The sequence below is a fragment of the Rosa chinensis genome, chromosome 4, assembly GCF_002994745.2.
Source record: "Rosa chinensis cultivar Old Blush chromosome 4, RchiOBHm-V2, whole genome shotgun sequence".
In the NCBI taxonomy this organism is placed as follows: Eukaryota; Viridiplantae; Streptophyta; class Magnoliopsida; order Rosales; family Rosaceae; genus Rosa; species Rosa chinensis.
Window position 1 is genome coordinate 39,698,164 of NC_037091.1, and position 17,173 is coordinate 39,715,336.

At 40.1% G+C, this 17,173-nt stretch overlaps 1 protein-coding gene across 1 annotated transcript; it reads right to left on the reverse strand.

Moving 5' to 3' along the window:
* Positions 1 to 6,086: 6,086 nt before the first annotated feature.
* On the reverse strand, positions 6,087 to 9,170 carry LOC112197905 (L-ascorbate oxidase). Its single transcript, XM_024338866.2, has 5 exons — positions 8,843 to 9,170; positions 8,646 to 8,738; positions 7,989 to 8,201; positions 7,706 to 7,894; positions 6,087 to 7,467 (listed from the first exon to the last, which is right to left on the reverse strand). The coding sequence occupies exons 1-5, from the start codon at positions 9,131 to 9,133 to the stop codon at positions 6,481 to 6,483; spliced, it is 1,773 nt and encodes a 590-aa protein (XP_024194634.1). The 5' UTR covers positions 9,134 to 9,170; the 3' UTR covers positions 6,087 to 6,480.
* Between the last annotated feature and the right edge of the window lie 8,003 nt (positions 9,171 to 17,173).

Genomic DNA, 17,173 nt, shown 5'->3' on the forward strand with positions numbered 1-17,173 from the left:
CTCGCTCTGAGCATTCTTCCAGGAGGCCAGAGTTGAGTTTCAGTCCTTCCGAGCTGGTGAGTTCATCAAAACATGTCACACTATTGCTTTGGACTTCCTGTTCAACGGGAATCACTTCCTCAGTGCCAAATGACTTGCAGAAGGGGGAGTTGCCATTGGCCTCCGTTGGAGTTGTTCTGATTGCCCGGAAGACCTCGAGTAGCTTCTCTGCCCACATGCCTTTAGCGTCGTCAAGCCGCTTCTTCAGGTTTTACTTGATGATCTTGTTCACTGCCTCTACCTAGCTGTTTGTCTGTGGGTGGGCTGGTGAAGCGTATCGGATCTTTGTGTCGTATTGGCCCACAAATTCCCTCAGCGTATCGTTATCGAACTGAGCTCCATTATCAGTGATGATCGTTTCAGGAATTCCGAACCTGCAGAAGATGTTTTTTCTTGAAAGTTACTGACCTTGGCGACCATGATAGTGGCCAGGGCCTCAGCTTCTACTCATATTGTGTTGTAGTCTACGGTAATGATAGCGAACTTTAGCTGTCCTAGTGCTGTGGGAAACTTACTGATGAAATCGAGTCCCTATTGGCAGTACGCCCAAGGGGCGATGATGATGGAGAGCGGCACTGATGGTGTGAGAGGGGAGTTGGAGAATTGGCCTGGTGGCACTTAAGGCAGGCGTGGGTAATACGTTTAGCATCTTCTTCGATAGTGGGCCAGTAATATCCTGTACGGAGTGCCTTGAATGTTAAGTTCCTGGCTCCTGCATGGTTGCCACAGACCCCACTGTTTAATGATAGTAGAACTCGCTGTCATTCCTCTATGGAGATGCATTTCAGTAGAGGGAATGACCTTCCCCTTCTGTATAATTTTCCCTCTCATACTGTGTACAGTACTGTCATCCTTCTGCGAAGTCTGGTGGTGATAGCCTTGTCTGTTGGCTCGATACCCTTTAAGAGGTAATCAATGAATGGATCCATCCATGAGGGTGGTCTCTGGCTCTCCGTGGTTCAACATCATTGTAATGACCTCAATTTCTAAGCTAATTTCTTTAAATTCATAAAGGTTGCATTTGTACGAATTCTAGTTTCGATGCCTTACTTCTTGGATTTTTTTTTCTTCTAGAAATCGAAATTATTCAAAATAACAAAAAGCTTAAAATGCTCGATTTAGAAATCGACCTTTTATGTGTTTAGATTCTGTATAAACTTCCTTCACGAAAGTCGTAGAGTGCGTCGGTACGAGTTCGTGCATATGCGGAACGCAAAATCGGAGTTTGTATGAAGAAGTTATAGCATTCGGAAAAGGTTTCCATTTTTGTATAAAGGACGAATTTTTGTGAAAATTGCAACAAAAAAAAACCCAGATTTCTCAAATCAACCGGAAATCACCCGATTTCCTTCCACCAGTGATTTCTTCCTCCTCCGGCCACCGTTGGTTGTGAAACTTCTTGCTTTAGCTTCTCCTCTTCCTTTTACAGCTACTTGTGGTGGCCTTGCGACCTATCTCCGCCACTACATGGAGAACCAAGCAAAACCCGATCCGAGCTCAATTTTAGGTCAACGTCAGTTTCTCCCTCTTCCAGCCACCACTGCTCGAGTTTCTTAGCTCTTTGAACTCGCCTCAAGTTGTTGATCATGCTCCCTGAAAATCATGGCCAAAAGTGAAGGTTGGAAGGAGAACGGAGCTCGCCGGAAACTGGGAAATTTCCGACCACCCACCATTGTTTTCGGTAAATTTCGCCCCTTTTTACTTTGATTCATACCTTGTGTTAGTTAAGAAAGTTGTTAGGCTAGTTGAGACAAAGATTTGCAGGTAGGTCTCACCGCCATTCACGGTGGTTAGCAGCTGTGACGCCGCCGTCTGTGGTGATGGTTTCCGACCACTTCCAGCCACCCCAAGAACAGTTTCTATTCCACTTATTAATTTATACATCGATATGACCGTATCGATGTACAATACATAATTTTTGGAGATAGTATGAATTTGTTAAGAATTTTATGGTTTCGATTGTTTCGATTTCCAACCCATGAGGATCCAGCCGTCCGAACGACTTGTAGTTTTGAAATATTGATCGTATAAGTATCTCGGAGGCCTCGGGTGGTCTCGGATGAAGTTTCATCTCGATTGGCATTACTTTAAGGATTTTAGTGCAAACGGGGGTTCAAAACTTAAAGGTTTTCAATTCGTGTACTAAGTTGTGACATACATTCCTTAGGTAATTGACCGAGAGTAGTCGATACCATATCTTTACAGTAAGAGAAGACGCAACGGGATTTTGAGGTGGGTAAATCTCACGTGGTTCATTTATGAACCAAGTTATTTAATAGTCGGAATTGATTGATAATTGTAAATCATTTTCAAAAATAAAGATTTGTTTGAAATAATATGAACCCGATCGACTATGGTTCATAGGGTTACGGCTTATAGGTAAAAAAATGAATTTAAGTATAAAATGAATTTCTTAGTTTTAATACATATGAACTATAGTTGGTATTAGTGGTCATTCCGGCATGAATGACTACGTGTGTGTGTCTATATATATATATGTGTGTGTGTGTGTGGAATATATATATTGGATGGTGTGACATTGGTGAAGTAATAATTGAGAGTTGATTGAATTGTTATTTCGAGCATTTCTCTCACGAGCATACAATTATCATGATGTGTTGATTATTGTGTAAAAGTGTGTTTTGCTTGAGAAAAGTATTTGAGTCAAGTGGACTTTCAAATGTTCTGTCTAAGGACCTTTTATCACATTAGTGATCGAGGCAATAATATTGTATGCTTGAATCTTGGCCGAGGTGACAGGTTACAATTCAGTTAGAGCTCTAGTCTGTTTGCCAATGTACTGCTTGGGGGATAACTTTGCTTATCGTGCTCTTGAGTACATTGTACTTCTTGGGAGATAACTTTGTGTTATTGTGCTCTTGAGTACATGTTTATAAAAGAATGTTTCATGTGATCCTTTCATTTATTGTCCATGAGGGACTTGAATCATTACTGATTGTGGTGTTGATTTGTATGACTTGATTGATTCATGATTTGGGAAAATTATTAAGCATGTGGGATTCGTGTCTTTTTATTAGAGTTTACTCATATGATCTTAAAAAGCTTATCAGGTTTGTTGGTTGCAACTCGGTTCACTATTCCATGGTGTAGCGGTTATTCCTGCAGGTCAGGACCCCCAGAGCTGAGTTTGAGGCGTAGCTGCAGCAGTTTAGGTTCTTAACCTCTTTTGTTATTAACTGTTGTTTGTATTATGCTCTTAGTGAGCATTTACATTCGTAATTCATTTCATTCGGGTTTTGTAAACACTTGTTAATATAACGTTCGTCTCGAGTGATTGAATCCTTATTAAGTTTATGCTTTTGGGATTATTGTTATTGCTTAGTTTAAATTGAAAAGGTTTCTATGCAATGTCGATGATTTTATTAGGTTATCGCATTTTGGATTTGAATTTCTTTATACAAAATTCAGGGTGTGACAATCTCTGAGAATGGTTTGTCGATACTTGGCTTTTCCAGTACTTCCATTTTGAGATTTCTGATATCGGTGTTGGGTGGCGATGTTGCTAGCCTGGCAATAGCGTCTGCTTTAGTGTTCTGTGCTCGTGGGATCAGGGCAATTGTATGGCGAGGAATGCATTGCTTGAGTAGAGCCTTTGTGAAGGACTGATAATGGGATAAATGTGGTTCTTTGGCTTGGAAATCACCATGAACCTGGTTTAAGACGAGTTGTGAGTCCAATTCCTTTGCCAATTGGACGCCGGCTATTAGTGCTTCTTACTCGGCTATGTTGTTCTAGGCTTTGAACTTGAACTGTACTGCGTACTCGTATGTGTGCCCCTCTGGGTACGTCAAAACCACTCCTGCCCCGCTGAGTTTGCTATTAGAGGACTTGTCGGCGTGAAATGTCCACGTTGGGGTGGTCCTGGGTTCCGATTACGTCTTGTTTGGGGATCCACTGTCCTCCAAAGGTATGAATTCTACAATGAAGTCTATGGCAACCTGCCCTTTGATGGCTGTGCGTGGCATGTAGTGGATGTCAAACTAGCCTTGCTCAATGGACCATTTTACTAACCTTCCTGAGGATTCTGGTTTTTGGAGGACCTACTTTAAGGGTTGGTTGGTCAGGACATGAATGGTGTGTGCCTGGAAGTATTGTCGAAGCCATCAAGCAGCAGTGAGGAGTGCGGGGGCAAACTTTTCAATATCAGAGTATTTGGACTCGGCATCGTTGAACCTTTTGCCGGTATAATATACCGGTAACTCGTCACTGTTCTCATATATGACAAGGGTAGCACTGACTGCTGTGATTGATACTGCGAGATAAATGTATAGGGTTTTCCCGAGGATGGGTTTGGAAAGAGTTGGTACCGACGCCTGGTAGTCTTGGATTCCCTTGAAAGCCTTCTCGTGCTCGAGTCCCCAATCAATTTTCTCTGTGTGGTGAGTTTTAAGAAGCTTGAAAAAGGGAGTGCATTTGTCTGTTAAGCGGGATATGAACCAGGCGAGAGCTACAACCTTACCCGTGAGGGATTGTACCCCATTTCTCGTTTTTGGCAGTGCCATATCTAGGATGGCTTGAACCATCTCCGGATTTGCCTCAATGCCTCTCTCGCTAACCACAAAACCCATGAATTTGCCTCCAAGGACGCCGAATACGCATTTGTCTGGGTTGAGTTGCATACCGTATCGGAGTAAGATGTCGAAAATGATGCCTAGGTTTTTTATGTGATATGGTGACGCTCTTTACGAGCATACGTCAATATATACTTCCATTATCTTCCCGATGTGATCTACAAACATGCCGTTGACTAATCTTTGGTATGTTGCTCCAGCGTTTTTTAGACCAAATGGCGTTACCTTGTAGCAATATAGGCCTTTATCACTAGTGAAGGATGTGTGCTCTTGATTGGAAGGCTTCATGGCGATCTGGTTGTACTCCGAAAAGGTGTCCATAAAACTAAGGAGCTTGTGGCCTGCGGTGGAATCGACAAGTTGGTCAATTCTTGGCAGGAGAAAACTGTCCTTTAGGCAGGCCTTGTTTACGTTAGTGTAATCGACACACATTCGCCACTTGCCATTGGGCTTTTTTACCATTACGACATTTGATAACCATGTCGGGTGTCGGGTAGGATACTTCTTTGACGAACCTAATATCCTAGAGCTTCTTGACTTCTGCTTGGATGGCCTTGTATTTTTCTTCTGTGAAGACCCTTCTTTTTTGTCTGATTAGGGGGACGTCCGGTGATATGGTGAGTTTGTGGGTTAGCAATTCTGGTGAGATCCCTGGCATGTCAGCGTATAACCATGCAAACACCTCCTGTCTGGACTTGAGGAAAGCAATTAATTTTGTTTGAAAATGTAGGTCTGTTTTGGAGCCAATCTTAACATTTCTTTCCGGTTTCGTATCGGATATGGAGACAGATATCAAGTCCTCCAAGGCATCTGGCCTTGGGTGTTTGAGCTTCCTTTTATCCTCTTTCTTTTTATTGTGTGTATTGCAGTCGTCCTGGGTCTCGGGGTCTTCTCCTGGGTCGTTAGGCTTGTCGGATGGGGAGGGCAGGTCTGTGGTCAAGAGTACCTCACGTCTGCCGTGCCCTCTCGCGACAGTCAGGGAATTACACTGTCTCTCGCTAACTCCTGATCGCTTCTAATGGTGAGGGTGTCCCCAGGGGTGGGTATCTTCATCTTTAGCATGTGTCCTACCATGAAACATTGAAGTCCCGAGATGGCGTCTCGCCCTAGGATGACGTTGTTGGATGAGGAGCCGTCGACGACGATAAAGTGTGTTATCATCATGGCGATAGTGCTGCCTCCACCGAGTGTTACGCGCAAGTTATTGGACCAATATTTGCTGCGTGGAGCTTGACCACTTGCACTAGTATAATATTTCAGGCTGAAGACTCCAAGTCAGTGATTGAAACTTGAACCATTTGCATTTCAAGAAACAAGTCAGGAACTGCCATATATATATATATATATATATATATATATAGATACACACACACACACATACCTGGCCTCAAGACTTGAAGATGACTAGCCAATGGTTTGCTTCAAGTGTGAACTCTTATATATATACACCAGAGCTAACAGTGACTTTTCAATTTATTGAATGATTCAAAATATTGGTATAAAAATATACATGTACGTATCCTATACAATAAAAAGGAAAAAAATGGGACTAGAAAATCAAAGATATAATTAGTAGATTACAACTCTGGTGGTATCTAAACTCAGTTTTATACTTTTATTTGACCTCTTTCTGAATATGACTTCAAAAAATCTGGAAATAAATATATACTATAAAGAATATATCAATGAGTGGTGCTTGGCATGAATATATGCACGGAAGTTCTAATAGAACTAGAACGTGTGTACGTAGTTACGTACTACATACTCAGGAAATATGTCCTTCGATTTTGATAGAAGCTCTCGCTCGTCTATACAGAGTGAAGCACTCCAAAAGTATCACGATTCATGACTAAGGTCTGTGCGTTACTCCTTTGGTTTCACCACACCCCATTATAGAAGAAGGTAAGTTTCCCAACCTGTCTATTCCTTCTGCAAACACCACACCCATTCCCATATAGAAATGAGACTCTATATGACAATGGAAAGCCCATACACCTGGATTATCTGCCCTGAACCTCAAAGCTGTCCAACCGTATGGATGAACAGGCACAGTGTTCTTCATGATAGGATTCACCAAATTGTACTTCTTTGGATCATTGTTGATGTCAAACTTTCCTTCCCCATATCCGAGTACCCAAAAATCGTGACCATGCAAATGCCACGGATGCGTCTCGCTGTTGTTTGCATTCATGGTGTTTGCATTTTGCAGGATTATGTCCACTGTTGTGTTGAACTGGAGCCTGTAAATCCCATCACTTGTTGTAGCATTGCTGTTGTTTGCCACTTTGTAGATGTCATAGTTCACAAAGTCATACCCTTCCGGCGGAGGTGTTTGATCAAATGCATCAGTGAGGTTTTGTTGAAGTGCAATGAGGTAAGGTGTGTGAGGAAGAGTGAATGAGACATTATTCACTGACCAGCGCCTGTTGCCATTTATCTGGTTTTGGGTATTGAGGAAAACAATGACTCTGTCTGGAGTTTGGGGAGGGGTGTGAATGAAATCTCGGTGTGCCTTAATGGCGAGACTTTGATTTAGTCGAGGCTGAACATCATTCCAAGCCGGCCCTACTGGTGGTACTGTTGGAGGAGATCTTCGAGGATGGTTAGGATAGTAATTCAGAAAGGCTAAACCAGGTGGGGTGGTGGTGGTGACATTTTGGGTCGTGGTGGTGGGATTTCGGCTAACAATGTTGGTTGTGATCCAATAGTTTCTTGAAGGGTCTTGGTCTGCTTTTATTAGAACCGAATATGTCTCACCGGAATATATGAACAGGTTCTTTACAACAAATGGCTCTACATAATGCCCATCTGCTTCAACCACTGTCAAATTATGACCCTGCATCATAGAGTTTCAATGTTAATTGTATGCTTCTGGTAAACAATTTGCAAACAGAAAATTTTCTACAATACTGTGTTATGTTATGTTGTCAAATTGTACATGTTGTTAAATAAGTCCTTTTATATAAACTTCGAATCTATATTGATAACGTGACAGCATAACAAATTAGCATTAGCGGATCAACTTATACCGCATAATATGTATGGTTGGAAATACATGAACATATATGATTTACCTCTATTTGGAAACTGAGGGCTGATAGAGCAGTCAAACTAGCAATCCTTAGTCGATAAGTTTTGCCAGGGACTACAGTCACTGCATAAGGAGAGCAGTCAGGACTAGATGTGTTACAAACACCAGGTTCTAAGCTTGGAGTGGCGATGCTAGAGCAGTTGAATCTTCCTTTGCCTTGTATCAAAAGTGACTGAAATTTACAAGAAAGGAAAACTGATTAGCAACCACAGTTACAATGGGAAATAGTGGTTAAATTTATTACCAAAACTGTTGATGGAACTTACCTGAGGTTCCCCAACCCAGACAAAAGGATTGGAAGATAGTCCTACTGCATGTTCATAAGTGCTTCTGTGGTACCAATCATTGAGTATGATGCTTCGATCATAATCGTAGAGGAAGGGCTCGGATTCTCCTTCAGGAAGCGCTACTCGAATTGATCCATATAAGCCAGCTTCTCTTTGCATTCCATAGTGAGCATGGTACAGATAAGTTCCAGGCTATAAAAAGGCAAATCATATAAAGATCAGTATAACTTGAACTTGATTTATGAATATGCGAGTGCTTTTGATAGTTTCAAAAATAGTCTATATTTGTTCTGCTTATGTACTCATAAGGAAAAATGTGTTTTTGAGAACCACTTTAAATTGCTTATTGGAGAAGAAGCATCTAATTTCTAATGAATCTCTTTAATGTAAGGGGTCTATTTGAGAGTGCTTATGTTGAAATTCCTTTTATCAGAACTGTTTTCGTTAAAAGCCAAAAAAAGATCTTGAAAATCCAAATGCTTCCTTCATATTCACTTAGAAATGCTTTAGAGGAAGGGCTACAAGTTTTCTTTCTTTTTCTTCCAAGCACTTTCAAACAGTCCCTATCAAGCAGTTTTAACGTAATAACTCATAAACAGAGCTCCTAAAGTTCATTGCAGAAAGTTCTAAACTTACCCTATCAACAACAAACTGATATTTGAAAGTGTCTCCAGGCAATATTGGACATTGAGTCACCCCTTCGGCTCCGTCACTCCATGGTGTTCCAATCTGCAACATGTAACAGAAACAAATTAGATACAAAATACTGGTTTGAAACACGAATACTCGAGGAAATCAAATATAAATGATTGGAATTTGGAGTATGGATGTACCTGTCTGATACCATGCCAATGTATGGCTACATTTTCTGTTAACAAACTATTCTTGAGCTCGACGACGACGGTGTCTCCCTGCTGAGCAAGTATGGTTGGTCCTGGAGTTCCGCCATTGATGGTGATAACAAGTTTCTTAAAGCAATCTGGGGACTTGTACTCATACTTCACCTCCCATTTGTAATGCCTAATCCTAGCCTCCACTGCTGGAATCTCAACCAAACAGCAGAAGAGTAAACACAAACCCAATAACTTAAAAATGCAGCTATTTCTCTGTAAAAGCGCAACCATTTCTTGAAAACTTTGGAGCAACTGATAATATCAAAGCGCAACTGATATTATATTTTGATGAAAGGGCTCCATTTATAGTAGTTTTGGTCAACTTTTGGTGGCTGAGGAAGCAACTTGGTCTTTTTTTTTTTCTTTTTCTTTTTTGCAGGTAATTTCATGGAAATTCCTTTTGGGATGAAATTAAAAACATTGTTAACAAAAAAAAAAAAATTTACATTGTTAACATTTTTTGCCGAGTCAAACAAGAAAAATGTATCTGTTCATAGCTAACTCTTGGTTGTTAAATAATTCATAGAAAAATGAAAAGGCTCATAAACCTAGACAAAAAAAAAAAAAAATCTCCACAGACAACTTGGAACTCGGTTTAAGATCCTCAAACTTAATAAGAGTTGAGTCTTAAAACCCTAAAAACCCTAATTAATTACATAAAGTAAGAAAAGTTGTTCTAGCTAGGAATCAAAGATTGAGCCTTATTAGCTGAGAATAATAACGTACAGATGCATATGACATATTTAGTCTTTGTGTTATATGTTAAACAGCGTTCTTACGTTAATTCCAAGAAAAGAAGAGACTCATATTAATAATTAATTGACTTGACTTAATCCCCGAAGGGGTCTCTTATTTATTGTCTTTTCAGTCAATGATGCACGTTTAATAAAAATATATAAATATATACAATGTTTTAAAAAGTCATGAGAACGGATACATAACTACGACGACACCTTTTCTTGAAAGAGACAATCATTGAATATGAAATTAATTTGTACGCGGTTTCGAACTTTTTCCCAAAGAAGAAAGTTTGAATGATATTTGGTTGAAAATTCTAGCCCCCACCATTCATATCTCCAACTGTCCATTCAATTTCTATTTTTAGTTGGTAACTGTATGCTCTATCTCAAATACACCACCAGGCAACTACCATCACCTGTTCAACGTTCTTTGCCAAAATCAGCACGGCCTTTATGGCGAGTTCAGAAAATCTCCAACTGTCCATTTAATTTCTATTTTTAATTGGTAACTGTATGCTCTATCTCAAATACACCACCAGGCAACTACCATCACCTGTTCAACGTTCTTTGCCAAAATCAGCACGGCCTTTATGGCGAGTTCAGAAAATCTCCAACTGTCCATTTAATTTCTATTTTTAATTGGTAACTGTATGCTCTATCTCAAATACACCACCAGGCAACCACCATTACCTGTTCAACGTTCTTTGCCAAAATCAGCACAGCCTTTATTATGGCAAGTTCAGAAACCATCGTTTTCATAGGGAAATAAAATTTACACTTTTTATTTTACAATCTACACTATATATTAATTTTTTTAGTATATTACATAACATAGTTTACAATTCATACTATAAAAAAAAAAAAAAAAATTAAGATACTGAAAAAGAAAACATGGAGTGTGGATTGTAAAATGAGAGAGTGTGAATTTCACTTCTCTTACCATAATGTTGAGAAGGAGAATTTGGGTTCATTTTAATAAAGTGAGGATGGTTTTAAAATACACTTAAAATTTTTTGGCTAGTGGTATGTCTGTCTTATATAAAATTTCTCTGAGACTTAATGATAGTGAGATTTGAATATATGATTGCAGCTCATCAACATTGGAAATGACTTTGTTAAAAAGACATAGCAGCTTTTTATAAAAATGTCAAGAGCACTTGAAATGCTTCGTTTAGGAAGTACATGCCAAATTCTTATTTAAAAAATATCACCAAAAAAGTGTTTATATAATTTAAAATGCACTTCCAACTATTTTTGCCAAACGGTAGCTATCAAAAACGCTTTTGGCGGTCTGAAATGCTTTTACCAATTCCAAATAAGGCCTACTTTATCTCACTCCGTAAACACAAGACCTGCAAATTTGATACGAATGTTTCTCTTTTTTTTTTTTTTTTTTTTTTAGCATTAATACGAACATTTGATTTTGCACACATCTGGGAATTGAAAAATGCCACATAATAGCTAGAATTTTTGACCGATTTGACCGATGACTTGAAGGTACGTATAGAAACTCTTAAACCTGCGAATTTTCCTTTTTTAGTGACGAGCTGATGAGGAAATAAAACTTGACAAATAGGTTAATTGCGTAGAAACGTACGGCTCCATCTTCATTAATTCAACGCATATATATTGAACATTTCCTAATTAAGCTATCGTTATAGCAATCACATACACTCTACCTTAATCTGAAACTGTAAGCATTATTATCTCTATCATCATGTGAGAAAAGGTCCAATATTAGCGCTACGTACTGCATCTCTATATATGACTTTATCAAGTTGCACGCGTAGTTCTTACTATTTCTCTGCGAAAGAAGTGTCCGCAGGAATGTTTCCTTCTTCGCTGAAGCATGAGGCGTGATGATGAATCCATGACATATAAAGGGAAATGATTAATGCCTGCATGTGAAGGTACGTAGTTGGATCCCCAGGACCATGTCTTGATTTGTTCCTTTAAAAGACCAACTTTGAACAAATCAAACCGAAAAATTTGACTGCAAAGGTACGTAGTAGTTGATCGAAGTGCTGCAGTTGGAGGATTAATGCTCCTACATGAGATATGCATGTCTTCAGTCCCTGGCTATCTTGTTGCCTAGCTTGTTAGTATCTTCTGAATAAAGTGATATGACGAGAAGTTTGTACAGGAAATGCATGGCTTGATATTTTAGATTTGGGTTCATCACATAAAGGCTAGCTAGCATTAAAGTTGAAGTCCATCAACGGCAAGTGATATGTCAATTCGCTACCACGCTTGCTGGTCTCTAAGTTAGTGTCTGTAGTCTTTATTTGATACCTCAAATATCGAGTGCAAACTGTCTCTTTTGATGAAGCTTGATGTGGAAGTGCACGCGCGGGCGTACGGGCAGCAGTTGGTGCAAAGTTATTGCAGATACATGGTGTAGGCTTTTGATCAGTTCCCTCCAAAGTCACGTCTATGTCCTAAAGAAATTGTATCTCTAAGCGAAAATCTCTTTTATGCCTTGTGTCCTTGTGATATCCTTGTCATTCAAACAGATCGATACAACAAGATGTATGGCTTGGTATTTAAATCTGGCTTCATCACATAAGGCTAGGAACTAAAGTTGAAGTTCATAAACGGCAAGTGACATGTCAAATGATATGTCGATTAATTCGTCATGCATATTGGTTGCTAAGATCGTGCTTATAGTAGTATTGAATTAGAAATTCAAAGAAACGAAAAAAAGAGCAACTCTTTTTCAACATTGCACTTCTCCTCTATTTCCAAAGCTGTGTTAAAACTTAAAAGAACTGCAGAACCAGATTAAACCAAGCCGAAAATGTCGCCGGTTCGATTTGGTTTGCGCTCTAAAATTATTGCTTCATATATACTAGTTCAGTTGAGATTCCTTCCTTTCATTCATTGGTTTACCGGAACTGATTTGATTGATTATACCATTTGTATAATTCATTAATTAGGTGGCAAGTTCTAAGACAGACTTGCTTGCCCACAGCTTATTGTTTTCCCTGAGCAAGCATATGTGATATAAAATAGTTTTCTTCATGTCAGGCCGCAACCAAAACTATTCAGCTCTTCCCTCGATCTCTCTACTCTAATATCTACCTTGTGCCCAACGAATTTTGGCTTCTTTTCAACCACGCAATATTTCTTTTGGGCATGGGTTTCATCGACAAAGTTTTGAACTTTTGGTATGTAAATTAAAAAGAAAAGAAAAAAAACTGAAAAACTGAGAAGTCGAACAAAAAATAATAATGTATTCTTGGATCCACAAGCTAAAAAGCTCTCAAAGTAACCTAGTCGATAGCTGTCGGTTCCACTCGTCAAAGGAGTATACCCAAATCAAGCCCAGCTGTATCTATTTCTCTTCTTCGTTTTGTTTTTGTTTCAGATAAAAGGTAGATTCATGTATTACCATAGCCAAAATAATACGTGTATATATATATATATATATATATATATATATATATATATTCAATTGTTCAAGTAAATCCAGAATTTGTGTCTGACCCAAACTCAAGATTACTTACTCTAATTGAAATAGGGTTAGAATTAGATATAATCTTGGAGAATCATAGAGATATCCAATCAATGTATGATTATTTTTCCTTGTACAACTCTAATTCTATGCCTTGTAATTTTCTATATAAAGAGGTCCCTATTATCAATGAAAGTAAAGCAATTTCTCTCTCAAATATCGATTCCCTAAAACACGTTATCAGCACGAAGTCCTAACCAAGAAACCCTAAAATCGTAGCCTTCAAATCCTAGCAACCACTGCCGCATATATTGAAGCCCTCAATCCCAGGAGTCCAGAACCAGCAGCGCCACCCCCAGAACCAGGCCACTCCCTTGGAGTTTTGTCACTGTGTTGAGCAGGCTTGTCTCTATTGCAATTTCTATTTTTGTTGTCGGTGGTCTCGATAGGGTTGTTGAGCTAGGGTACGTTGACTGGGTTTGCATTGGTACTTGTATGGCGACCAAAGGTGTGGTACTCGACCCAAGCAAAAGCGGTTGCAGCGTCGAGTAGGTCATCATATATCACAGGAGGGTTGGTATTGATCTATAGCAAGAAGTATCCTGGCTGGAAGGCTTGCTTGAATGTTGATGCCGTTAGGGCTGGGTCGAGAGAGTGGCACTGTGTAGCTTGCTTTTGCCATCTTTAGATAAAGTCCCTCAAGCGCTCATTGGGCCTCTGCTTGAATCTAAACAGGTCAGGCGTTGTGCGATAGCCGCTGCCGCACAGGATGAATTGTCTAAGGAATTTGTCCCTGAGTTCCTAGAAGCTATCAATGGAATTGGCAGGGAGGTTAAGGAACTAGCGTAAGGCCTCCTCTGTTAGGGTTTCTTCAAATGCATGGCAGCCATTGTGTCAGTGTACCATGTCCCATGCAACAGGGACTAGAAGACCTCTAGGTAATGGTATGGGTCTCGAGTGCCATTAATTTTTCGATCTTGAAAGGCTTTGCATCTTGTGGGCCCTTCTTGGCTTGTATCCGGGGCATGAATGGTCCCATTTTCCCTCAGAATCCCGCTGTTATCAGTTGCCAACTAGATTTGCTCTCTGCATTCTCGATTAGTGCCTGCAGGGAGGCGATAGTTTTGCTCATTTCGATTAGCAGCAGGGAGGCGATAGTTTTGCTTATTTCGATTAGCAGACGCCTGCTGGGATCGGGTGAGGGTATGGTTGCATTAGTGGTCACAGCTGCATTGGTGCCTGACATTCCCGCCATGTTGAGTACAGGTTGGGGTGGTGGCGCTGTACCGAGTTGGTTGGGGAAGAGGGGTGAGTTCAGTTAGATCACTTGTGGCGCTGTGCTTGTGTTTCCTGGTGTAGGGCCTGCGAGGCTTCCGGAAGTTTCTGCTGTAGGCGGGACGAATGTGCCAGTAAGGCCGGTACCCGGGCCTGTGGTTAGAACGTCCCCAGGTGTCGGGACACCGCAGATGGTTGGTATCGGGGTCTCTTGTTGGCAAGGCCTGTCCAGTGCCTCGTTATTCACGACTCTCCGCTGGAGTGCCTCGCAGAGAATACGGTTCTGATTTGCCATATTTTCAACTTCTCGACGGGCTGCCGCGGCTGCCACTACAACAATATTAGCCTATAGTGACGAAATCCATAGTGACCCAATTATAATGGTCACAAATAATATTGATTTATTGACCAATAAGAACTACTGGTCATTAAACCACTTGGCGGTAATAAAAATTGAAAGCCCGCCCGTTTTATAATTTGTAGTGACCTACTCTATGACAAATAGTGACATAGTCCGCTTGGTAAGTAATTTTTTTTTTTTTATTAGTGACCAAATTTAATCGCTGTCAGGGACTCTAGAAACCACATGTGTGATTAGTGACCGAAGAAAATTTAAAAATAATTTCGTAGAGGCCGGATTGTTGGTGCCTGGCGGTTTCTTTAGAAAAGCAAAAAAATAAAAAATTGAGGAGTTAAGCCATATCTGGACTCCCTCCACCAAAAGCTCGGGTTTACAAGATCAATTTTCTTCTTGTGTTTACAGCCTCGATCTATTCCTCTATCTTCTCACTCCCTCAAGCATAACCGTAATTCTCTCAGCGTCATCTCCATAGCTTCGATCATTTCACGTTTGCTTCGCCTATCTTTCAGTAGAAAATAAGGATTTGATGTGTTTGGAATACTTCGATAATCAATATTCATCTCCAAAGTAGGAGGTATATAAAGGGATACAAGATTAGTTCTAATAGGAAAACATCTCCTACAATTATACAGAAAAGCGTAATCTACATCTACAAGGAAAGTAAATATTTACAGAATATTCTACACTCCCCCTCAAGTTGGTGCATAGATGTCAATCATGCCTAACTTGTCAATCAAATTGTCAAACACTTTCCTTGACACTCCTTTCGTAAGAACATCTGCTAATTGATCTTCTGTATACACAAAAGGGAAACAGATGATCTTCCTGTCCAAGTTTTCCTTAATGAAATGTCGATCTACTTCCACATGCTTAGTCCGGTCATGCTGAACAGGATTATGAGCGATTTCAATAGCAGACTTGCTATCACAATGCAAATCCATAGGGTTCTTGAGCTCAAAACCCAAATCTTTCAACACATTACGAATCCACAACATCTCACAAACTCCATGTGCCATACCTCGAAACTCAACTTCAGCACTTGATCTAGCAACAACCTTCTGTTTCTTGCTACGCCAAGTCACAAGGTTTCCTCCAACAAATGTAAAATACCCAGATGTGGACCGTCTGTCCGTCTTATCACCAGCCCAATCTGCATCTGTATACCCCACAACCTTCAACTCATCCTTTTTTTCAAACAACAAACCCCTTCCAGGTGCCATTTTAAGATATCTCAAAATACGATACACTGCATCCATATGCTCCTCACTAGGACAATGCATAAATTGACTGACCACACTCACAGCATAAGCAATATCAGGCCTAGTATGAGAAAGATAAATAAGTCTCCCTACTAGACGTTGGTACCTTCCTTTATCAGTTGGAACCTGATCCGGATAGATGGCGAGGTTGTGATTCATCTCGATTGGTGTCTCAATGGGGTTGCAGTCAAGCATTCTAGTCTCAGTTAACAAGTCAAGTACATACTTACGTTGGGACAAAGAAATCCCCTTCTTAGACCTTGCAACTTCAATTCCAAGAAAGTACTTCAATTACCCAAGGTCCTTCATCTCAAACTCATTAGACAAATACTCCTGTAGAGCCTCCATCTCTTTTGGGTCATCTCCTGTGACAATCATATCATCAACATATACTATCAGTGTGGTAATCTTACCCTGACTATGCTTGATGAACAAGGTATGATCTGAGTTGCTTTGTCTATATCCGAACGCCCTCATAGACTTGGAGAACCTTCCAAACCACGCTCTAAGAGACTGCTTCAAACCATATAGAGACTTCTTCAACTTACAAACCTTGCCAGTATCGCAAGGCATATTTTTGACTCCTGGCGACATGTCCATATACACTTCTTCCTCCAAGTTTCCATTAAGGAAAGCATTCTTCACGTCAAATTGATGTAGAGGCCAATCTTTAGTTGCTGCAAGTGAAATCAAGATCCGAACTGTATTGATCTTCGCCACAGGGGCAAATGTCTCTTCATAATCAATTCCATAGCGCTAGGTGTATCCTTTGGCAACTAACCTTTCTTTGTACCTGTCAATACTCCCATTTGCTTTAAGTTTTACAGTAAACACCCATCGACATCCAACAGTTTTTTTTCCAGCAGGCATAGTCACAACATCCCAAGTCAAGTTTTTCTGCAAGGCCTCCAATTCTTCATTCATTGCTTGAGTCCACTTAGGATTTGCCAAAGCATCCTGTACACTACTAGGAATAGATACAGTGGATAATTGATCAACAACAAGTGCATGTGACCCAGACAACCTATGGTTAGACATATACTTAGCTATAGGATACTTAGCTTTGGTTTTGATGTCTTGTTCATATTGTTTCTTAGGAATACCCTTGGTAGTCCTCTGTGATTTCCTAGGCTCAATATTATCTACCCCAAATGATTCATTCGAAATTAAAGGTACCTGAGA